Source organism: Herpailurus yagouaroundi, unplaced genomic scaffold (genome assembly GCF_014898765.1).
Source record: "Herpailurus yagouaroundi ecotype Mexico unplaced genomic scaffold, PumYag 139, whole genome shotgun sequence".
Taxonomy (NCBI): domain Eukaryota; kingdom Metazoa; phylum Chordata; class Mammalia; order Carnivora; family Felidae; genus Herpailurus; species Herpailurus yagouaroundi.
The window spans coordinates 11,893,233-11,917,915 of NW_024412394.1; the positions used below are offsets into that span (position 1 = coordinate 11,893,233).

The 24,683-nt window shown below is 50.2% G+C and overlaps 1 protein-coding gene across 1 annotated transcript in view; it reads left to right on the plus strand.

The window, feature by feature from the left end:
• The window catches only part of RUNX2 (RUNX family transcription factor 2), a gene marked incomplete at its 5' end in the record, with an annotated part of 233,366 nt that extends 211,149 nt beyond the window's left edge, over window positions 1-22,217 (plus strand). Inside the window, one exon of the mRNA XM_040473123.1 lies at window positions 21,013-22,217. Coding sequence (XP_040329057.1) covers window positions 21,013-21,581 — 569 coding nt within the window. The remainder of the gene's footprint in view (window positions 1-21,012) is intronic.
• Between the last annotated feature and the right edge of the window lie 2,466 nt (window positions 22,218-24,683).

A 24,683-nucleotide genomic window follows, 5' to 3' on the forward strand; every position in this document is an offset into this window, starting at 1 on the left:
TTGTGGCCTGGTGTGGCCTTGGGAGAAACACTGGGTTTTGTTGGCCTCGTCACGGGGCTTGGCCCCACCTGGTGATGTGCAGGGCTGACCTTCCTGTTTTTACTCCCTGGCGTCCAGAGCTGGCTGTCATGCCTGGAGAGGGGGACTTGGGGATGGGGTCTGATGGCCATCCACAGGCCTGGCTTAGGCGGGCAAGGATGGAACGCATGTTGTTTGGGCTGCTGTCCAGGGCTTCATTCCCCCATGGTGTTGTCTGGGCATCGGAAGCTTGTAGAAGAAATGGCTTACAGAGTTCCATGGGTTAGGTCCTTTACCCCCTGACATTTACCTGGCTCTTGGAGACAGGTGCTTAACAAGCAAGTACAGATTCCTCCAGGCTTCCCGAAAGGTCTTTAGGGCCCCTGCCCGTAGACACTGAGCCATGCTGAACTACAGAACGTTAGGCCTGGCCTGAGGTACCCTGCCTGGTTTCCTCTGGAGTCACTTTTTTCTCTATTCCCAGTTTTTCACCTGAGAAGACAGGAAATTATAACGACTTCTCTACACGAGGCCAGGATGACTTTGATGGAAACTTCGTTGTATTCTCTGAGCACTGACCTCAAAGAAATACGTGATGCAGACACATGTCAATATCTTAACATAGAGTGGAATCTTCTGTGGCCAGAAGCAGACAGTGGGCTCGCCAATGAGGACACATACCCGCTTGATGTCCCTGGGTACCCTGATGAGTTCTGACCGTGGCTCTCTCTTGCTTCTCTTCCCTTCCCTCGTTCACCCTGCACGGTGCCTCTTTCAAGCAGACCCTCTGGGCCTTGGTTTCCACCCCTGTCTCAGACATGCCTGCTCCCCTGCGCCTGTGGCTCCCCTGCCTGAACTCAGCTCTGGTCCCTTGACCAAGCAGGAGGGTAGAGGACTTTCTGACTCAGGCCAGGAAGGCTGCCCTGTGGCTGTGCAAAGTGGCAGGCATGGCCTCTGTCCCGGTGCCTGACCTGGACTCACTTTTTCTACCAAGGCTCAGAACCAGCCTTACAGTCTGCTCATGGGACCTCACGGTCACCCATAGTCAATTCGCCCTGACCACATGTGCATCCGTGTGTATGGAAAACAACACAGCCACCTCAACCAAATGGAGACCTTCCCTTCACTCACAAAAGGGGGGAGGAAGACATGGGAAGGAGGACGGAATTTCCTGTCACATTAGAATAAGATGAGCCGGGGTTATTTCGGGCTGGGCTCCAGCAGGCACTTGGAGAAGGCCTCAGAACTGCAGATGAAGCCCCAGGTTGAGTTTATGGGGCAATTTAAATTTCAACACTGCCAAATATTTGTAACATCAAGAAATCGTAAAATGTGCTGGTGGTCTGGGAGCTGGAGGGGGGGACACTGCACATATTTGACACAACTTTGTGATTCGGTAACAGGCCTGTTGGATCCCCTCACCTAGAAATCAGTTGGGATCTTCCAGAGAAATAAATTAAATGTAGATGGCTCCCCATCCACTTCTGTTGGTATTTGGCCCCTTATCTGGAGACAGCAAGGGCTTTTTTTTTTTTTTTTTTTTGCCCCTAAGCACAATTTGTATTTAATTATTACACTTCAGATTTTTCTGTACTGCACTGGAAGCCTGAACCGGCTTCCTCTTCGCCCCCTGCTCTGGAATAGCATCGCTCCCTGTTAACAATTATCTTCGCCATTTGGGTAGTCTACAGCGTGCCCCGTGTAAGGCTGGTCGGTTTGTTTAATTAAGCTTCGAAGGACAGCCCGTGCCTCCGTCTTCTCTCGGGTTTGCTTCTTCCTTCCTCTTCCACAGTCCCTGCTGAAGGTAGGGAGGACGGCCTGTGCTCTCCGACGGAGGCCGGACCCTCCCGGCCTGGCCCGGCCTTGCCTGATGAATGAACTTCTCCGACTTCCACAGGGAGTGAATTGCCAATGTTTCTCATTGCTACAGACTCGGGAGGAAGAAAAAGGGGGTGCCAGCAGGAAGAAGGGGGAGCTGTGGCTGGCTGCTGACCCTGCTACCTGAGAGCTCCTACCAGCAGGCCTGTTTCCAGTAGGGTCTACGGAAAGCCACATTGCCCTAAATGAGGGACGGCCTACCGAAAGTAGGCCCCCTGTACTTTTGTAGCATTTTCCTTCTCAAACTAACACAGGGGCCACAGCAGCAGCTTTTTGTCCCAGGTAATGACCGGATGGAATTATTATTATTATTATTTTTTTCACATCCAGCCACCAGCTTCTGAGGTCCTCAAAAAGAACATTTGTAACCATGCATTCTTTATGTGGTCCACGATTAATAAACAGGAACCCACCTTTCTAGACGGACAGAGAAACAATTTTTTTTTTTTTTACTGTTTGCTGCTCCTGTGTGTAGGGTTCATGAATGGGGGCTTTGAGAACTTGCCCTTTCGTGGCCAGATATCAAAGTGCTGCTCACACATACGGATCGACCGCACGGAGGTGCGGCCCTGGGCCACCGCCCGTGTGGCCGCCCACTGCGGTTCCCCGCTGGCCGCCTCGTCGGGCCGCAGGGCCAGGGTTGTGATGGCCCAGTTTTTCCTCCCTGGGATCAACGCCGACCCACCAGGAAGAAGGGGGAGACCACCAGCATCCATTCTCCACCAAGTCCTAAAATAACTATATTTATAATTGCTTGTATGTGCTCCCTTTTGTGGCCTTCCTCCCCTGGTCACATCCCTCTGTTTGGGAAGAAAAAGTTCATTAAAAAAAAATTTTTTTTTAACATTTATTCATTTTTGAGAGACACAGACAGAGTGCAAATGGGGGAGGGGCAGAGAGAGAGGGAGACACAGAATCCGAAGCAGGCTCCAGGCTCCGAGCTGTCAGCACAGAGCCCGACGCGGGGCTCGAACTCACAAACCGTGAGATCATGACCTCAGCTGAAGTCGGACGCTTAACCGACTGAGCCACCCAGGTGTCCCAGAGAAAGTTCATTTTTAAAGGTTTCCTGGCCTGGTGTTCCTTCCTTTCTCATTTCTTTTTCTCTTTTCTTCTCTTTTCCTTTCCTTCCCTCCCCCACCCGGCCTTCTCTTCTCTCCCCTCCTTTCTGTCCCTTTTCTAGAGTCCCCTTCCCTCGTGTCTTTGGATAGTGTGCCCTGACTCTCCCACGTTACAGGTGGGGGCTCTCCTGGAGTCCTTCCTGCGCCACCTCGAGCTCTGAGCTCTGACGGTTTTGCTGGGGCTCCAGGGAAGGGAGGCAGGGAGCAGCCAGACAAGCAACAGTGGCCGTGGTCAGGTCCCTGCAGACAGCGCGAGTGTGTGAAGGGCTGAGGCTTCGGCTCTGGATCCTAAAGTCTGAGACTGGGCCGCTGAAGGCTTTGAGTTGCAGTCACAGGATCAGGGAGCTGCAGCACCGCAGCAGGAAGCATGTAGAGCTCTGTCAACACGTTGGTGCTCCGAGGGCTCTTCCGTCTGGGGAACATCATCTGCCAATCTTGGGCTTCATTTGACTCATGCTGGGCAAAAATCCCGGGAAGCGGCTTTGGGGCGTCTGTAACTAGAAGCACAGACCTGGAGGTAGGCCTGGGGGAGCGGAGAGGGGACAGAACTGAACCCATCCTGTTCTGTCACTCCATATGGACCTGTCAGGAAGATGGAGGTATGGTCACCTTGGGTTAAATCTTGACGGGGTCAAGTCGGACTTACTCTGCCGCCATCTTTGAGAGGTTCCCTGGAAAGGCCCCGAAGAGGGGAGGAGGCACTCAAGCCATAGTTAGAGCAGAGAAAGTGGTTAAGGGAAGGGGGTTGAAGGCTGTCTTTTTTATGATACGGTTGTCCCAGGGAAGGCAGCTCAGGGGACTCTCATCATGTAAATCTTGAATTGGAATCTAATGAGGTGGGATTTGGGGGTCCCCTGTCCCCTCATGTATTGGCAGAGAGGGAGTCTGGATTTGATCTGCAGGTGGAAGAGAGGCTGAGTAGCAGGAATGGTAAGCCACGGAAAAATGGAGGAGGGACTGGCCCTTCATTCTCTCAGTGCCCCCTCTCCCCACCATGAGTCTCAGAACCCCCGTGAGATGGTCCAGGAGGCAGCCGTTACAGATGGACACACTGCTCTCATCCCTGTCCCACCTGGTGCTTGTGCCCGTGGAGAGGCCGGGGGTTGGCCTCTAGATGCTTGCTGTGATTCCTAGAAACCCTGATGGTGGTGCAGAAGATGTCATCTGCCTGATTCTTCCCTAATCCCTGCCCTTCTTTGTAGGGACAGTGTCAGGGAGAACTGAGAAAATGATGGAAGTAAAGTCTGTCAACAGTGATGCTGCTGTAAATGGCAAGACGTATAGAGACCCAAAGTGCACTCTGTTTTTCAAAGTTTCCATGCTGACGGCGCCCTCTGGAACCTGCCTGGCTTCTCCGAACGCTCTGGCCCTGTCCTTGGCTTGGCCCTGAACTTGCCTCCTACCCATCCAGCCCTCCACTCTCTAATACTGAGGTCACTGACATTCCCAGGAAGCTAGAAGAGCCTTCTTCTCTTCCCCCTGATCTGAAAAAATAAGACTGGCCTATGGATGTATGTCTAGACCATAGGGCAGTTCAGAGGTTTCCAGAACAAGGGCACAAATCCCAGATCCTTGTCCTCTGGACCATCAGAATAAACCCCTGGATGGCCAGGAGGTAAGAGTTGATTAGTGAGGGGTTCAAAGGAAGTTAGGCCAGGTTCCAGAAGGCGGGCAGCAGGAGAGCAAGAGGTGTAATTAAGAGTCATCACAACCCAGTGCTAGGTCTGTACTTTTCTAGGATTTGCAATACTTCTGTTGCCCTGATGCTGGTATTGCTGGCGGTGAACAACTGAGGGGTGTGGCTTTTTCCGAGGGCCTTATTGTGGAAAGAACAACTTTGGCTATCCCCTCATTATCCAGGCTGAAAACATACCCCGGAGTAAAAACTTGAGCACGTCCGTCATTTGCCAAAGGGCTTCCTCCACCTGGGACAGCTCAAGGTTCTGGAAGACGAGGCCAGTTCTGTTCTTCCTGCTTGAAGGAAGGCAGAAGCGTTGGTCTTAAGTGTCGGGCTTTTCCTGATCCTGTGCTATAGGCACTGTACGTAATCCAAGAGAGGAGTTCATGTCGTCTGTAGCATTGACCAAAGCCTATCGGTCCCTCAGAGGGGTCCTCCAAAAAGGGGGTTTTGAGGGCAAGTAAATTTGGAAACCGAATTCTACATCCTCCTCAGGGATGATTACCATGCCCCTGGTCAGGTCCCGAGGAGTCCTACAGTGTGGAAACCACCTAACTTTGTTCAGCTCAGCACGTGTCGGCCTTACTTGGAAATGTTCCATTACATGGAACTGTCTTTTCATGGAGTCCACTTAATAGACCATGGGAAATGCAAAATAAAACACAGTAAAATATAGTAAAATATAGTAAAAGACCCGGTAGTAAGTTTCTTCCCAGAGCACAAAGGATTGGGTTAGATTTTCGACTGCACACACAGACGCACAGAGGGCTTGGCATGCGATGTTTTTCGATTTGGCTTTCATTTCTGCAGAGATGAATAACACGCTGTTGGGGGTTGCTGTAAGACACGTGTCAGACACGGTCCCCACTCGCGTTTTGTTGAGGAGGCAACAGCCCCCCTCCCCCAAGATAACTACCTATCCCTGAGGGGAGAGTAGGTGCTGGGAGGGGAGATGCTAGGGTAGACTGGAGTGGAAATGGCGGCCAGCAGAAGAGGAAGGAGTGAATGTTGCTGGGGCTGGGGAGGAGCCAATGAAGGAGAGGAGGAAGGGATGACCAAGAGGACCCCAGGGCAGGAGGAACGTGCCTGGTTCTGTCCGGTCCCAAGCCCAGGCCTGCTCTTACTCTCCTTCGTGTGGTTCTTCCAGTCTGAGGGGAGTTGGGAAGTTGGGCCCTGACAGAATTTTCGGGGGAGGGCAATGTGGGGGTGGCAGCCGCTGTCTGGTGCCCTTCTCGGAACCAGTCAGGGAAAGGTCAGCCTCGGCCTTCTCTGGAGGCACATCCTTCCTTGCAGTGAGGCCGGGGGCGGTGGGGGGTGCCTCTCATTTGAGGAGCGGCTCTAACTTGTCCGGGTAACCACATGCTGAGGGTGAAAGGCAGACAAATGTGACTCTGGGTGCTTTTGGTCACAGTGAACTGTCTTGTGCTCAAACCCTCTGTGGTCTCGGGCCTGGCAGAGGGGAGGAAGAGAGGGCCCGCATCCATGCCCCCAATGTGGGGTGCATTTCTGTGCGCCCGGAGGAGGATGTGACACATGTGGGCGCACCCAGCCGCCAGGCAGCACCTGTTGAGGGGACACAGCTGCGGCCAGGGCAAGGGGCATTCTTGGCTGCTGCCTCACGACCGCCCCAGCAGCTGCCTGGGTGTTGCCCCACATTCCGCGTGTGACCCTGGTGTGGGCCAGCCCTGAGTGGGGAAGAGCCTCCTGGGGCAACAAGGCAGTAACCCACACCCCCGGGGCAGCGCCAGTGGGTGGATTTGGGAAGTACCCTGTTTTGGCCGCCAGTCCCAGAAGCAGAAGCGAATTTCGCAGCCAAGGGCTCAGAGGCAAATTTGTTTTAAGTTATTAAAACGTATGACATAAGAAAAACTGGAGGTAGGGAGCTCAGGCAATGAGAGGCAGAGAAGAGAGACAAAGAGAAAACACCAAGGTGGAAAAGGGTCGGTCCATCTCCAACCAACTGGCTCCTACTCTGATGCCCCGGGGGGGGCGGGGGGGGGGGGGGGGGAGGGCTGTTGGGTGTCTTAACAAAGGGAGACAAAAACACCAAGAAAAACAGAAGTAGAAGAAGAGTTTTTCTTTCTTTTTTTTTTTTTTTTAAGGTAGAGGCAAGTAGGCCAAGAAATTACTTAAAGGCTTTCTGATGACCTCATAACTTGTTCCAAGTAATGTAAGACACAGAGGGGGGGCAGCGACAGGAAACAGAACGACTCAGCAGAATTCTACACTGCGGTAATATGTGGATTTTCTCATATAACTGCCTTAATCCAGGGGCCTTAAAACATTTCACAAATTTGCAATAATTAAACCTCGCTGCGTACCTGGGGCAGGACAGAATGTTATTTTGCTCATTATGTATACAGGTGAGCCACACAGCACGGAGAGTTTGAAAGAAAATGTCTCCGGAGCCCGCCAATAAGAGAGGCCTGCCCGGGGCTCCGAGAAATGCCCGGCTCCCACCAGACCCATCCCATTCCGGGCAGGCCTGACCCAGGGGCCCGCACCTCAACAAGCAAAGAGCCGTTGGCAAATGGTCGACTGTCTTTTCTGTTTAAAAATACGTATAAATTTATGTCATCATCAAAACAATTTTAAAAGAATATATCTAGTAAAATACATAATGGGTAATAAAACTTTTTAAAACCAAACTTAAAAAAAAAAAATCGCGATTTTCTGAGATTTGGTTCCTTTTTGCCCAGTGGCCTCGTTTTCATTCTCTTGTTTTGCCTTCACAAATCAGTGAAAAGGCAGCAATTCTGAAAGAGGTTTTCTTTTCCAGAAGGAGCAGGAAACTGGAGTGTTGCCTTTTTAGATTAAATGCGGTGAGATGATGGGAGGGGAGGTGGGTTGGGGGAGGGGAAGAAGGGGATCCGGAGAAGAGGCAAATTACCTTTTTTCATCTTGGTTGGCGGAAAGCGCCCCGGAAAATATTTATCTTAGCTTACCTCGGGACGGCAGAAGGTGTAAGACCTTTGCGGGCTTTCGCCTGCAGTCGGCATTTTCCTTCCCAACTTAGGCTTCCTGCGAGTGAGGACGATCCGTCCTCAGGGACGGATCCTCAGGGATCTGTGGGAAAAGGAGGAGAAGGAGACAGAGTAGCTGTGACTTTAGGACAAGAGGTGCCCACCCAACTTACGTGGTGTCTACCCTTCATTTTCTGCATCTGAAAGAGAGGAAAAAAGATACTCACCCCAAAACTCATAAGGATGTTAGGTATTCTGGGCTGTATTTATTAAAAAAAAATTTTTTTTTAACGTTTGTTTATTTTTGAGACAGAGAGAGACAGAGCATGAACGGGGGAGGGGCAGAGAGAGAGGGAGACACAGAATCGGAAGCAGGCTCCAGGCTCCGAGCCGTCAGCCCAGAGCCCGACGCGAGGCTCGAACTCACGGACCGCGAGATCGTGACCTGAGCTGAAGTCAGACGCTCAACGGACTGAGCCACCCAGGCGCCCCTAGGCTGTATTTATAAACAGCCTTCATCTTTGCCTCCACAGTGGCTGTGCTATGCACCCTCATGACGGTAATATCAACAATTCCTTGCTGTTTGCATAGGGTCTGACAATTTGCAAGATGCTTCCACATATGTTCCCCAAAACCTCGTGTGAGGCCGGGTTCCGCAGACAGTTACCAGTCTCATTTGAACACTCCCTTTGTTTTAATTCCGGGATCTTCTGAAGGATGTCATTGATCCAAGCGCTTGCCCCCAGACTCTTGGGGCAATTATAAACCATCTGGAACAGACACTGGTCATAGCTGGTCCCCACGAACGAGTGATCCCCAATCCTGGTAGTCAGACAATTCACACATGAGAATGTAATGAATCTGTTTTGTTCGACTATTTCAGATTGGTCATCAACATCAATGAAAGGGACCCGATAATTCTACCTACCCGGTCCAACTGTCCTTGAGCCTTTCAGGGAATGTTCTAGGTTCTCAGATCTTGTCTGGGCATTGCAAATCCGAGCAATTCTCCCCCATTCTCCAGGCCCCTTCTCATGTCCCCGCTCCCAGACTCTCAATGCCCCAAATTACCACCATCAACATGAATCATACAAGAGAGCTTAATGTTGAAAGGAAGTACGTGAACCGTAGTAAGTGAAGATCTCAATAGAGATCTTTCTGTACCTCTGGAGAATGTTAACAGCCTGACGAAAATATGGGGTGAATATAATTCTCTCCTCTTCTCTCATTTGGAGGCATGGGGATGGACGGGGGCCTTATGGATTTTCATCCTCCATTACTCAGCAGGGAGATGCTTCTCACGGTGTTTCAGAAGGGAGGGGGAGCCACTGCCAGTCCACACCATGTGTCACAGTGCGTCACATTGACTCATGGCCAGATCTTGAGAAAAATTCACAGAAGTCAGGAAATTCCCGGAGAATGCTCTCATTTCACCCTCTGCTGACCCTGCAGTGGGAACATAGGTAGTAGGGTCAGGCTGGAGGACATTTTTTTTTTTAAAAGGAAAAATCAAAGCACTTCTGTTGCTTCTGCACGCCTTGTGGCAGAACAAAGTCCTAACTGGCCGGCAGAAAAATGCAGGATGGGCCTGGCGCCCCCCATGCCCTAGGGCGACGAGCTCTGGTCTATTCCTTCATCCTAGGCTTTTAAATTTTTTTTTTTTCAACGTTTATTTATTTTTGGGACAGAGAGAGACAGAGCATGAACGGGGGAGGGGCAGAGAGAGAGGGAGACACAGAATCGGAAACAGGCTCCAGGCTCTGAGCCATCAGCCCAGAGCCCGACGTGGGACTCGAACTCACGGACCGCGAGATAGTGACCTGGCTGAAGTCGGACGCCTAACCGACTGCGCCACCCAGGCGCCCCCATCCTAGGCTTTTATTTTTGCACAACTTCCCACCCCCCACCCTTGGCTTTGTTTCCCCTCAGGGACCAGCATCTTTCCCTCTGGGCAAAGCAAGATGCCCATGACCTCCCCTTCCAATGGATAAAGCCAAATTTAGAGTTGGGGTTGCTCATTTGAGCTTTGTATATAATTGAGCCTGGCACAAAGGGTTGTCATTAGGAGGAATGGTATGAAATGAAAAAAAAAAAAAAAAAAAGGGACCAGCTGGGACCCAAATTAGACAAGATCTGAGGAGAGACACAGTGGTAAGGCCGGGAGGTTTCATCTCAGAGGAGTCCTTAAGGGAAAGGACTGAGGACGGAAAACGCCTGGATGGGGCAGCTAGAGAAACTAATGTGGCCATCTCTTAGGATCACTTTTCTCTAGGTGTGGAAGATGCCGGGGGATTGTAGTAATAGGAGGCGACAGACACCGGAGGCATCGGTTGGTAAGAGCCAGGGTCCGCTCCCAGGGCTGCAGAGGATGCTGGGAGAAACAGGGTAGTCCGCTTAATAGATGTTTGCCAAGCATGTCCAGAGCTGGGCATCGTCACTTTGGTCCGTATGACAATAGAGCGTCCTGGGGGATCCTGAGCCCTTTGCTCTGCCATTGGCTTAGGGAACACTCTCTTCTAGAACCTGGCTGCTCAGTGCCTGGGGTAGACGGGGGGGGGGGGGGGGGGGGCCTCACCCCTCCCTCCTCTCCAGCCGGGAGCCCACTGCTTCCCTACTCGGTGCGGGTCAAGGGGGCATCCTGGAGCCAGCCAAGCAGGCTTCCTCTCTGAGGTGCCGTCCCCGCTGAGCTGGTGGGTGGACACACGTGTGTCCACCAGCCACCCCCCCAGAGGTCCTGGGGCCTTGTCGTGTGAAGAGGGCAGTGGGCACAGCGCCGCTCTGGTCCAGCTGTCCTGGCCACTTCCAGCTCCGCCTGTTGACTCGCATGGGAGAGGCTGGCAGCGCGGGGCTCCAGTTGTCCCCCAGCCCCTCGCCAGACTGTCCCTGCTCCCCGCATTCCTGGTGGCGTCCCAGCTCTGTGTGACCCCGGGTTCTCATATTTTTGGGTTCATTCAGACTACCCAGCTGGCTCCGCTCCGGGCTTCCTGGCCTTGTTAAAACCAAAATGCCGTCTTTTACAACTGGCTCCTTCCATCAAGTTCATCAAGCAGCCCGTTTTGTTTGTCTGTTTGTTTGTTTTTTACAGTCGAGATGGCCCCTTTGGTGAGCTCTTCCTGAGGGGGTGGGGGGTAGGTGGGCAGGGAGCCTGGGCTTCAGCAGGGTCTGGTCTGTGCCAAATTATTTCTTTAATGACACTTAAGAAAGAAAAAAAAAAAAAAAAAAAAAAGGAAGCTCAAAGGTGAGTGGCCCTCCAGGAAGAAAGATTAAATGGGTCGATTTGGGAACTGTTCCACCCTGGAGGCATTGCTAAGGAAGATAACCTATTTTGAATTTTTCTTCATGAGCCAAAGTTGGTTATAGCGTGGGAATAACTTTTTCCTTTTGTCTCCCCCTTTCTCCATACTACAAAAATATCCACAGCAAGGGACATACAGGTTGCATAAACGTCCCTTCAAAAAGACACATAAAGCTATTATATATAGTTCCATGTGTCTCCCTCCAAATGGGTGTGTTTGTAGAGACACATAGAGATATCCTTCACACCCTGTATGTAAAAATACAGCCAATTTAAAAGTTGGCAGAACAATCTTGCCTGAGCGAGTAGAAAAGCTTGGCTTGGGGCTTAACAAACAATCCCATAAAACCCACACTTGCTTTTGTTGAATGGTGATGCATGAAAGACCCCGGGTGGCCAACATGAACGGGGACAGGAGCCAACGTTCACAGTATTGTGCCATAAAGGATGGCAGGAAAGCTTCTTTTTGCCGAAATTCAATCCGTTCCTAGAAAAAAAAAAAATCGCCTCTAATACTGGTTGCCTTGACTTCACCCTTGTGCTCCTTGTCTGCTGTAATATCATTTTAGCTTTAATGTCCAAGATAGAAAATCTTTTGCATTTGGTCTCCTCGCCTCCAGCCTTACCCCCTCCGGTTCAACCTCCACGGGGCTAGTTGCCAGAGTAATCTTCTAAAAATGCAAACCAAATCTATCACTCTCCTACTTAAAACCTTTCAGTGGCTCCCCATTGCCGGCTAAAGTTCAAATTCCTTAGCCTCACAGACAAGCTCCTCGGCCATCTGTCCCTGCTACTTTTTAAGCCACGTCACTCAAATCTCCCATCCCTGTGCTCCCTACGCTCTGGCTACTTCAAACTGTCAGGCCGTAATCGCCGAGCCTCATGCATCTGCACATATTGATTCCCTCCACCTAGAGCGTCCCGGGACATGAGTGGGACAGTGGGACAGGGCGAGGGGGACAGAAGGCTGATGTGGGGAGGAACGCAGGTAGCAGTGACAACAAGGGTATTTGGAAAAGGCCGCTCGAGAAGGTGACTGAGCAAAGGTGGAAGGGGAGGAGGGAGCGAGACATGCAGATACCTAAGGAAGGAGCGTTCTAGACAGAGCAAGCAAGTGCAAAGGCCCTGAGGTCAGAATACGTCCAGTACCTTCAAGGAACAGTTGGAGCAGAGTGAATGAGGAAGGGGTGGGGCAGCTAGTAGCCTGGCTGACGACCATGTGGATCTTGAAGTGAGACAACTCTCACCTCTTTTCCTGCGGCCGGTGGCGCTAGTGACAATGTGTGGCCCTGCAAAGCCAGAGGCCAGGCTGTGAAATGCTTGAAGGGTTGAAATCACTTTGCTTACGGAAGCGGAACAGGTCTAAAAGTAGATACAAAAGTGTCAGGCGCTGGACTTTATTTTCTTCCAACTTATACCCACACAGCCTCAACAAAGGTGTTTTGGAATTGATGACACTAGCGATTAAAAAAGGAAACATCTCCGATGCTGCAGTAATGTTTACATCCGGGACTGAATAAGTGATCCTTGCCCTCAGGGGCCTCTTTGGGGTGTTTCATACAATATTTTGTGTATGGGCTTTTGCGACTGGCTTATTTCATTCCGCGTACGTAACGTCTTCAAGGTTCATCTGTTTAGCATATGTCAAAATTTCCTTCCTTTTTAAGGCTGAATAATATTCATATATAATATAATATATGCTATATATATAATCTATATAATCTATATAATCTATTAGTATATTATATATAATATATATTTATATATAATATATATAATATAATATATATTATTATATATTATATATAATATATATATTATATTATATATATAGGGTATCATGAACCAAGCTGCTGCGAACAATGGCATACAGATACCTGATTTCACTTCTTTTTCTCCTCTTCTTTAAAGGTCCTTTTGGCTGCCTTAGTCACTCTGGTGGCCCTTCTTCCTTCCCACACACTTTGCTTTACTAACTTGACTGATGATGAACATTCCTCTTTAGCTCAACCCTCAGCCACTAGGAGATTTGAGGCCGAATAATTCACATGGAAGTAAAATGACTTTCCTCACGTCATTCCTCGGGAAATCAGTAATGCTGCTGGAAGTAGAGACCAAAGATTTCCCCAGGGCTGGGTCCTTCTGATCTCCCGAGGGCGGCCTCTCAGAGGCTGGGGACTATGGTGGATGGGCAGTGTTCTTCCTGGGACAGTCCTGGTCAGGGCTACCCAGCATCTCCTTGGAGGGCCTCTTCTGTTGGCTGTAGCAGAGCCTGGATGAAGACAAGGCTATGGTTTCGGGGACCCGTGGGCCAGTCCTTTCTGTTCAGCAGCCGTAGACTGCACTTGAACCAAAAAAGACGGGAATGGCAAAAGAGATTTACATTTTAAAAGTTCACTTTCAAAATAGAGGATAGGAGACAGAATGCAACCAATGGAATCAACAGGAGTGAGCACTGCTGTGGGAGTCACCCAGGTACAGGCGAGGATGTGGGTCTTGTCAGCCGTGGGCATTGTCCAACCTATCCAAATTCTGTGGGCCTCAGTTTCCCGGCTCGCAAATGGGCAGAGTGTCGTTGTTGGGATTAAATGAAAAATCATATGAATAACCCTATTTGTGTCCTAGCATTATGACCACCCGGGATGCTTTTAAAACACGGGCTGCCTGGGCGCCATCCCGAGATAGCCCCATTTAATTGGTTGGGGGCATCAGTAGTGTAACCAAAACTCCCCAGGGGACTTTAATATGCAGTCAAGGTGGCAGGTGACTGGCCTAGAGGTTCCACGGCTCTCAGAAGAGAGACCTTAGCACGTGGCTTGGCCATCGAAAGCACTCTGGACACGCTGGCTCGTCTCGTGAGCATGGTCAGTGTCAAGTCAGGAAGCCTGTCATCTGCACCACAGCCAGCCCCCTCCTCGCAGCCCCCAGAGAAGCCGGCCCTCCTCTAGCCTGCCTGGCTGCCTCGCTCCAGCCCTCCCGCTGAGCCCCGTTCCTGGGAGATGCCTGCTGAGAACTTGGGATCAGACTGAGTCAGAAGTATTTGCAGACTTGACTCACCAGGTCTTAAAACCAGAAGACTGCCCTGTGGGTCTCATGACGTTCCTGGAAAATAAAAGAAGTGAATATTATTGGGTTGAGGTCATCAGACACTCACCCTCCCTTTGGTGTGTTGAGCGTTCCGAAAGGAGCAAGCAGCGACCCGGCCAAGTCGGAACCATCAAAGGAGAGGGCCTGGCTGCTGTGCTGAGAGCTGTTGTTTCTTCCGCAGACAGGTTTCATCCTCTTCTCACAGGCTTCTGCTTCTGTGGTTCCCCAGGGCTACCTGGTTTCTCCTCTCTCTAGGCTCCTGGGGAAAGGTTCCCCGAGGGCTGCCTCTGGTGAGGTGTGGTCAGAGTTGAGCTATGCTGGAGGGCTGGGTGTGGGCTGGGAAGGGCCATCTGGACTCCAGAGAGCAAGAAAGGGAACGTTCCCCTTCTGGAGTAAGAATTTCTGGAAACTTATACCGGAGCAGTAGCCAGGTTGGGCACGCATTTCTCTGAAGACTCCTTTACCCCTGGGGGTAGTAAGCTCTAACACTTCCATGTTCCACCTGTCTCTAGAACCTACTTCTCTGCATCTCCAGAGCTACCGCTTTAACAAAAGCCACTGTCATTTGATAATTTCTCATCGCAGCTACAACCTCCTAATTGGTCTTTCTGCTCCTACTATGTCTACTCCCTGCCCAACACAGCTGGGTGAGCTTTTCAAGATTACATCACACACACACACACACACACACACACACCCTTATACTTAAAACTTTCCCAAAGCTTTCCATTGCTCTTGGGATAATGGCAAAACTCCTTAGCAAGTTCAACAAGACCATGTGTATCAGGATTTAGTGCGGTTGTGAGTGATAGAAAGCCCAGCTTAAGGGGGTTTGGATGGGTAAGATTTTATTTTCTCGTACAAAAAGTCTGTAGTTGAACTATCTAGGATTGGCACACGAATTCCTCAACGTTTTCGAGGACTCAGCGCTCTGCTCCATCATCCATAGCAGATGGTTTCCACCTCGTGGTCCAAGAGGGCTGCTTGAGCACCAGCCATTGCAACCAAATCCCAGGCAGAGGAAGGAAGAATTGCACACAGCACTTCTATTGGCATCTTTCTGCCCAGAATTTAGTTACTAGCTGCAGCTAGTTGGAAGAGAGGCTAGAAAATGTAATTTTTATTTTAAGTGGTCATAAACAGCCAAAAAAGAGGAAGAAGAGAAAAATGGATGTTGGGCAATACTGGCAGTATATATCATACACTACATCTCCTGACCTCTCCTCTCTTCTTGAGTATCATCTCATTTCATGCTTCCTTCACCTCGCCGTCTCTTTTTCTGTCACACTGGCTTTCTCTAGGAGTCCCACATATTTGCAACACTCCCTCCTCCCACAGGCCCTTGCTTAGACTTCAACATTCTTCCCCCCTTCTTCTTATTTAACTACTCATTCTCCAGACCTCAGCTCAAACTGTATTTCCTCAGGGAATCTTCCTGGATTAGGTCAACCCTCCTATTTAGATGCTTATAGCATGTCGATTGTACCATTGTTGCAATTACACAATTCTGTATGCAATCGTTTGATTTTTTTTTTTTTCTGCCCCCACAGTGAGGTCAGGGTTTAGGTCTGGCTTTGCACAACATAGAGCATTCTGTGGGACATACTGTATGTGCTCAGTCAATATTTGTTGAATGAATTAATGAAAGAATTTAGCTATTATCTCACATACAAGATAAAGGAGGCTAGGACTCTGCAAAAGATTTCGTAGGCAAGTGGCGGTGGGTGGCCAGGAGGGCTGGGGAGAGTCCTAAATGATTCCAAAGGAGTCGGCTTTTGAATGCGGCAGAGAAAAGACTGACCTGGAACTCAGGAGACCTGTGTTCCGGTCCTGGCTCAGGCACCAAAGGCTGCAAGTTGATTGCCCGGAGGCAGTGACAGATGGTCAGATGCTGGATATAGTTGCACGGCAGACCCTACAGTCATTGCGGGCAGATTGGATGTGGGGGGGCGGGGGGCGGTGAGGGAAAGAGAGGGGTCAAGGGTTAGTCTTGGGGGTTTGGCTGAGCATATGGAAGGTCATTTTATCAAGAAGGGGAAGCCAGCGAGAGGAGCAGGGTGTAGGAGAGGAGGATCCCAAGGGTTTCTTTGCAAATGAATCGCGGGTTCCCACAGGCGGCTGTGCATTTCACCTCTGCTGCAGGCATCTCCAGAGCAAGCCCAGCCCCAGGCTGGTGGGTGTGAGTGGTGGTGGCTGGGAATGCCAGATGGATGGAAAAAAAAAAAAAAAAATCGGCCTTTCGAGGTGGCTAGTTGCCAGCCAAGAAATGATTCAGTCTGACTCAGCAATAAGATTGAAAAGAAAGTGGTCAGAAGACCTTGCCCCTGCAGGCTTGGCGGGAAGCAGTCACTTTCTGTTAAAGGTCGGTGAGCGGTGAGAGGGAAGACATACCCGTGCATTGGCCACTGCAGCCGTCTTCGAAAATTCAGGAAAGGATAATCCCATACCTACAGCTTCATGTCCTTCCTCCCAATCTTTATTTTACACATTTTTCTATAAGCAGTTGAACTCATCCACAGAGCACGATTTGGCAATTTCCTTTCTCACTAAACAGCAGAGCACATGTTTCCTAAATTGCTTTCCGGAGAGGATGTACCGATCCGCTCTTCTCCAAACAGGGTGTTAGAAGGCCTCTCTTCTGGCAATTTTTGAAAAGCCTACAAGTGAAAAATAGCAATTTCTTATTCTTAATTCCTAATTGTTTCCATTTATCATTCACTGTTACTTCAATTTGCAATTATTGCGTGCCTAGAGAGAATGGACACTTCTCAAGTTGCTTATTAGTTATATATCTTTCCAATATATATTTTCATGTATATATTTTTCAATATATACTTTTTCAATATATATTTCAATTCATAATTCATTCTTTGTAATGTTTTTTTTAAAGTTTATTTATTTCGAGACAGAGCGTAAGAGAGACCAGCAGAGAGAGAGAGAGAGAGAGAGAGAGAATCCCAAGCAGGCTCCGCACTGTCAGCGTGAAGCCCGATGCGGGGCTTGAACTCACGAACCACGAGATGGTGACTTGAGTCGAAATCGAGTTGGGAGCTTAACTGACTGAGCCACCCAGGCACCCCATAATTCATTATTTTAATTGACAATTCTTTCATTTCTAGAGCAAATGAAACCTTTATAAATGCTTATATATATATATATATATATATATATATATTTTTTTTTTTTTTTTCAAAACTGACTTCTGCAAAGATATTTCTGGGATGGTAAATAGGAACCAGAATCACCGAAATTTAGTTAAAACTCACCATTCCCACCTCGGGAAGTAGCGTCTCCCCAAAATGGCTGTAAGTATGAGGAAGGCGGGGGTAGCAATGGGGAGAGGAAGGCTGTGGTGGAAAGGGTGGACTGAATGGCTGGGTGACCCCAGTTCCCACGCCAGCCTCAAGTACACCTTTGTAAGGCTGAGGCTCCAAGCTCTCTGAGCAAACCAGTGCTAACCAGTGCCTGAGGCAACCCGAGAGCCAACAGGCCTGTCTCGGCTCCTTCAGGGTAGGGACTATGTCTGGGTCAGCTGCGTCTCCAGGGCCTCTATGGCACCTGGCGCGTCGCCAACCCTGGGCGCAGACTTGTTCCATGACCGGCTACCGGGAAGACCGACTAGTTGCTCGGAGAGAGGAGACTGTGTCCCTCTGTGTTCTCTGTTCTGTTCTCTGCCGTGTCACTAGCCAGCAAGTCCCTCCCTCGCACAGGCCTCCACCTCCACACCTTTGGAAGTTAATCCGAACAATAGCAAACGTTCCTTCTAACTCTGAAATTCCACGAAAACACCCAGGCTGTTTTGCTTCTCTTTGTTTAGTTTCCTCATCTAGGAAACAAGATGAAAATGTTGACCTCCCACGAGGTTGTCACATAAGTTATGGGGCACTCAGTTACCCCTGAATATCAGATAAGCAAGGAATAAGTTTTGTAGTGTAAGTTTGTCTCAAATAGTGCACGACTGTGTAAATAATTGAAGCACTGAATGATTAAACAACATCCAGCTGGATCAGTTTATTGCGTTTGTGGCTGTGTTTCTGGACTGCTGATGATTATATGGCATTCATTCAACGAGTATTTATTGAGCATCTATTAGATTGTTTAGGCCCTGGTGACACAGCAGAGAATGAAATAAAGCAGTATCTCTGTTTTTATAGGAATGACATGCTGATAGACACACACACACACAAAAAAATACATAAAGTATCAGGTGGTCATAATGTTCAGAAGACTAATAAAGCAGGATACGGGTCAGAGACCATGTGAGGGGGTGAAGGGGGGAGTTGAGCAATCTGATTAACTTGACCCTCTGCACCTGGGAGCCCCCAACCTCCACCAAGAGCTGTGTTTGTAACAACAGGACCCTGACGTTAGTTTATGGCAGTCAATGAAGCTGCATAAAAATGATGTCATTGATTCAAAGGCGCATGTCCAAATAAGGGATAAAATTATCAGTTGCAGGGATGGAAGAGAACTATAAATCATTCAGTGCAGATTTTAGCTGAGCTAGGGCTGCAACCAAGTTTCCTGACAGCCCGGAGAAAGTTCAGGAAGGTAATGCGCTTGTTAAAAAGATGCTTCTGTTTTCAATTCTATTTGCCAGTCAGGGCGGATTGAGTCCTGACAACTTGATGTGTTTTTGAAGTCTTAGCTGGAACAACAGTGAAAGGGTTTCTTCTTTAGGAAGTCTTTATGCCTCGTGAAGCCAGTGCTCTTAGGTTCAAGGCTGGGCGGGGGACTGTCAAACTAACTGCGGGAGAGGCCACCTCTCCTATCTCCTGCCAGCCGAGAGACGTCAGTCATTAGTCTCATTACTGTAATTATCTTCAGGATCACATCAGGCTTCCAGGTTGCTTTTATCCCTGGTTACTCCGGTTGCTATGGCCACGAATCCTATGTTTTATTGCTAAGCTGTGTATTTGGTCTATACCTTTGCTATGCAAGGCGTGGTTCCCAGGCCGGCGGCATCCACATCTTCTGGAAGCTGGCTAAAAATGCAGCCTCAGGCCCCACCCCTGACCTGCTGAATCACAGCCTGTCCTAAAGTTTAGGAAACACTGCGCTAGAACATTCTGTGTGCTTGCTTCCATTTCATTCCACACATTAGACGGCTCTTTGATTTGCTGCAAAAGCCTCCTGTCTGCTATGTGGAGCTCATTAACATCTTCCTCTAGTAAAACGAGATCAGTTTGTAGAGTTTTTCTTATCGTTTTCAACTCACGGGAGTTCTGTGCTTAGACGTGTCTGGGGTTCTTGGTTTACAAAAGAAGATCATCACAGAAGCCTGAGGAAATTAAGGTTTGGTGGAGAAGAGGCAGTTCTGTGAAAACCAACAGGAGAAAGTACCCATGAAGTTTCCACCAGAGGTGTTTTTAGGCATAATAGTGGCGTCTCCACAAATTCTGTTCCCCCAAAGAGTAAGCGCCTGTAGTCCCATCAGACGTAATTGCCAACCACACAAACTGGACACGACACCTGAGCATCTGAGGCCTGTGGGCCCTGAGAGAACACTTGGGTGCAAGAGTCAGGATGCACGAGGGAACCAGCTCTCACCAGGTGACCCGGGCTTCTCCGAGTCCCAGCCAGACCCAGGTGAAGGGACAGCTCACCGGTGATGAGCGATGAAAGCACGCCTGTTCACCTTCCCAGGGGGATAGGTTTGCTCACTGCCTCTTTCATCATGGCGCCCTTCCCAAGATAACAAGCTGAGGTAAGTCCTGCCTCCGAAAGTCTTGGAACCCCTGAAGGGCAGAGCATATAGGGGGGCTCCCCCAACAGACAATGCAGAAAGCCAAGAGTAGACACACTCCAGCTGGGACTGGGAGCGAGGCCTCAGAGAGGTGAGCACGGACCATCTACCCCGAGGCAGCAAACAGGGCCGCTGAGACGGCTGAGGGAAGGTCGTTTGGTTTGATGTGGACCCTTCGATGTGAACTTGGTAAACCATGTTACCATACCCAGTCACAAAGAGCTGCCTCCCACTTTCTTTCTGGAGGCTCAGGGGATTAGGAGAGAACTAACAAAGGTGGGTTTGTAAAGTCCTTCCAGGTCTTTGAGAGCAGCCCGCTCTAGGACCTCAGATCAAGGCTTCAAGTTGAAGATTTTTTTTTTTTAACTTTTTTTTTAATGTTCATTTATTTTTTTGAGACAGAGAGAGACAGAGCATGAACGGGGGAGGGTCAGAGAGAGGGAGACACAGAATCTGAAACAGGCTCCAGGCTCTGAGCTGTCAGCACAGAGCCTGATGCGGGGCTCTAACTCACAGACCGCAAGATCGTGACCTGAGCCGAAGTTGGCCGCTTAACCGACTGAGCCACCCAGGCGCCCCTGAAGATTTTTGAAAGCAGGCTGATCAGTCTGGGAAGTGTCCCAGAGGGATCACTGCACCCAACCTTCTTGTACAGATGGAGACATGAAACCAAGTCTCTAAGCGGGGGATGGGACTAGCCCAAAGTTCCATGGCACTTTCTGGCAGAGTGACAGTCGGCACTCAGGTCATCTGGCTCCTGGCCCCAAACTCTTTCAACTGCCCCCTGAGAGCTTGTCTTTGCTGGGGCAGTGAAGGGGGCCATCCGTTTAACACACTTCTGCTTCTGAGGATAGTGGGCAAGGGCCCTCCTTTCAGTGTCCTCGGCAAGATTGCCTCCACCCAGGCTGCGACTCTGCATGGTCCCCCAGGGCCCCACTGTCTTCACAGTAGGGCCACCAACTACACCTCAGAGGAGACCTGACCCACCTGGATGCCTGGTTGGACTCCATGATCTCCCTGTCTCTGAATTTCTATGCTCAGCCCCACCCCCTTCCCACTTTGTTCTTGGTACATGAAGAACCCACTCTTCCTTACTAGACTGCAAGTCTGGGGTGGGAAGTAAATGTCCACCTTCTCAGTTCCTTTAGCACCCAACGTGCAGCTGGGCATACAGCTAACACGCCGCACCTGCCCGAGTGACCCTTTCTCCTGTCTTCCCTTGACAGATTCGGAGCCCAGTACGTTGGACTCTCCGTCTTCCACCACTCTGTTCCTCTCCTCCGAGGAGCCGGGCCCCTCCACCGCCGCGCTGCCTTCTCCCTCCTCCTCCTGCGAGCCCCAGGCCTTTTCCCCCGGCGCCTCGGTGCTGCCCCCGCTGCTGCCGCCGCCGCCCCCCGCGGCCGCCGCGCCCCCGGGGCGCGCGGGCCTCTACTCGGTGGTCGTCTCCTCCCCGGAGGGGGCCCCGCGCCTCGGCGACTGGCTGCCCGGAGGCCCCGCGGCCACCCCTCCCGGCGTCCGCAGGGATGAGCGGGAGCGACCGGGGCCCGAGAGGGGCCGTGCCCCGCGCCCGGGCGCAGCGGGCAGGGAGGAGGGCGCTGAGGCCCCAGCAGCCTCCCCGCCACCCTGCGCCCCGTACGCTGCTCCCGCCAGCTTGGAAGCCAGCGTCGGGGACATCCTGGCGGAGCTGCGGACCATGAACGGCCACCTGGACGTCATCGCGAGGGCCCTCACCAAGCTGGCCTCGTCCCTGGCGCCTCCGCCGCAGCCCCTGCAGGAGGCCCGGGACGCCGACTAGTTAACCGAGCTGCCGCCTGCCTGTGCACCTTAGCCGCGCTCAGCAAAGGGACCCCCAGGGCACCGGGCCTCCCCGCCTGGCCTGCCCGTCGTCACAGGGGAGCCCAGCAGAGGCAGCAGAGGAGGGGATTACTCTGCAGGGCGTCTCGGTCTGAAATGATGGTGCTTCTCAGGCTCTGGGCGGACAGGCCCTTTCTCAGCAAAAGCACGGCTGTCCCACCCCTCCCTGGGCTCTCCTGCCCTTCCAAGGCCCTTCTCCTCGTTTTGGAAAAGGCCTTGAGCTCTGGCAGGATTGGTGGCCCTGGATGGCGGTGGGACCTCGGGAAGGATGCTCCGAGAACTATCCTCTCGCGTCCCACATGTGTATGGAGGGAAAGCAAGCCGGCTCCAGCTTTCCTCGCCGGGTTGTTGACGGTGTATCTGATCTCTGGGGCCGTTTATGTATTTCTTTCGAAAGAGTTATTTTTGGCTGATTAACTTTATTTTTTCTCATTATAACCACATTTTAAGAAGTTGGGGAAATAGAGAAGTGAAAAAAAAAATCTGATGTATTTGGAGAAGGGGGGATATTTAAGTCTTTCTTATGAATAAGAAAGTATTTGAGTCAGAAATAAAAATTTTATATGTACTCTCTGGATGTTGGCCTCGCTCTGCTTCATTTGTTCCTTCGCACGGGCCCCTGTTCGTGGATGTTTGTCCCCGGCCCTCTTTACTCCTTTGGATCTTATTTCCACTTTTCTCATGCCTGTGAAGAATAAGTTTCTTTTTTTTTTTAATTTTTTTTTAATTTTTATTTATTTATTTATTTTTTATTTATATATGAAATTTATTGTCAAATTGGTTTCCATACAACACCCAGTGCTCATCCCAAAAGGTGCCCTCCTCAATACCCATCACCCACCCTCTCCTCCCTCCCACCCCCCATCAACCCTTAGTTTGTTCTCAGTTCTCAACAGTCTCTTATGCTTTGGCTCTCTCCCACTCTAACCTCTTTTTTTTTTTTTTTCCTTCCCCTCCCCCATGGGTTCCTGTTAAGTTTCTCAGGATCCACATAAGAGTGAAACCATATGGTATCTGTCTTTCTCTGTATGGCTTATTTCACTTAGCATCACACTCTCCAGTTCCATCCACGTTGCTACAAAAGGCCATATTTCATTTTTTCTCATTGCCACGTAGTATTCCATTGTGTATATAAACCACAATTTCTTTATCCATTCATCAGTTGATGGACATTTAGGCTCTTTCCATAATTTGGCTATTGTTGAGAGTGCTGCTATGAACATTGGGATACAAGTGCCCCTATGCATCAGTACTCCTGTGTCCCTTGGATAAATTCCTAGCAGTGCTATTGCTGGGTCATAGGGTAGGTCTATTTTTAATTTTCTGAGGAACCTCCACACTGCTTTCCAGAGCGGCTGCACCAATTTGCATTCCCACCAACAGTGCAAGAGGGTTCCCGTTTCTCCACATCCTCTCCAGCATCTAGAGTCTCCTGATTTGTTCATTTTGGCCACTCTGACTGGCGTGAGGTGATACCTGAGTGTGGTTTTGATTTGTATTTCCCTGATAAGGAGCGACGCTGAACATCTTTTCATGTGCCTGTTGGCCATCCGGATGTCTTCTTTAGAGAAGTGTCTATTCATGTTTTCTGCCCATTTCTTCACTGGGTTATTTGCTTTTCGGGTGTGGAGTTTGGTGAGCTCTTTATAGATTTTGGATACTAGCCCTTTGTCCGATATGTCATTTGCAAATATCTTTTCCCATTCCGTTGGTTGCCTAAGTTTCTAAAAGTCCTCATGATTCTTTTCTAAAACTCCCTGACTCCCCTGCATTTGGTAAATCCATCCCTTTCCTCTGGCTTGGGGAAGAAACTGAGTCACGGAGTGACTGGACACTACGCAGGAAGCCAGCATCCCCGGCGTGTACCCGCTAGGTGCCAATGCCACCACCCACCCCAGCTATGATAACCAAAAACGTCTCCATCCCTGGTTGGGACCTAGATGGAACTTCAGAAGCCTGGAATAATCTATGCCCTCCAAGATCTCACTTCCCATAAGGAGGCAGGGTGCTTCTCACTTTCCCATTCGAATTAGAATTCTAGTGGAATTAGAATTCGTTTGTCAGAAGCAGATCTATTGTTCTTTTCCTGGAAATGAACCAAGGGTCAGAAACCACATTGCAGAGCACAAGCCCATTCCGGAGCATTTGCAAGGCACATGGCTGATGGGCTGAGGCCAGCAGCTGCCTGGGCTCTGTAGCTCTTGGCACACCCAATGCATCGCAGACTTCGGTGGGCAGGACCCACCCGGAGAGCTTGTTAAGATGCTGATCCTACCTTAGTGGCTCCGGGGTGGGGGCCTGAGACTACATTTCCAATCAGCTCCGGGGGATGTTGATGCTGACACATTGTGAGTAGTACGTGAGTGGCAAGGGCCTTTCTGCTGTGGGATCCCTGCTGGTTCAGGTTGCTTGTCTTTGCCCCCTGCAGTGGCCTAGATGCCCCAACCTCTCACCAAAACTTTCACTGAAACTCTGGGGGACTTTCTGTTTTAAAAGCCAAGGCATATTAGGTCTAGCCACCCACTTCCAAAGAAGCTTCACTGGTGTTCAAACCAATTCAACATTTATTTCTTGGGGGTCTACAATGCTGGTGCCTGCGGGGCTGGTGGGGTGGGGGAGACACAAAGATGAATAGAATAAGGGCCCTGCCCTGCAGGGGCTCCCCGCCTAGTGTCCCACACAGAGAGGGATCGTCAATTCCAGTGTGTAAACAGCTTGAAGGGGGGTGGGGGGTGGGGCGAAGCAGCTGAGAGTGGTGAGAATAGTAGTCACAGAGCCCAGGCTTCTCACTTTGACTTTGGGAGAGTTATTTAACCCCTCTTGCCTCCGTCTCTTAATCTGTATCAGATGGAGATGATAGCAGGTGCTCCGTCATGGCCTATCAGGAGCCGACTTGGATCTTATGGGGGCTTTGCGCACCAGAAAGTGCTGTCCTGACCGGTGGGGATCATTACCTCCTCTCTCCTGGGTCCTGTGTCAGGAGGCGCTCAGTAGAGGGTAAGTCACACACATCTGAACTACTCCTGTATCTCTGACTGACTAA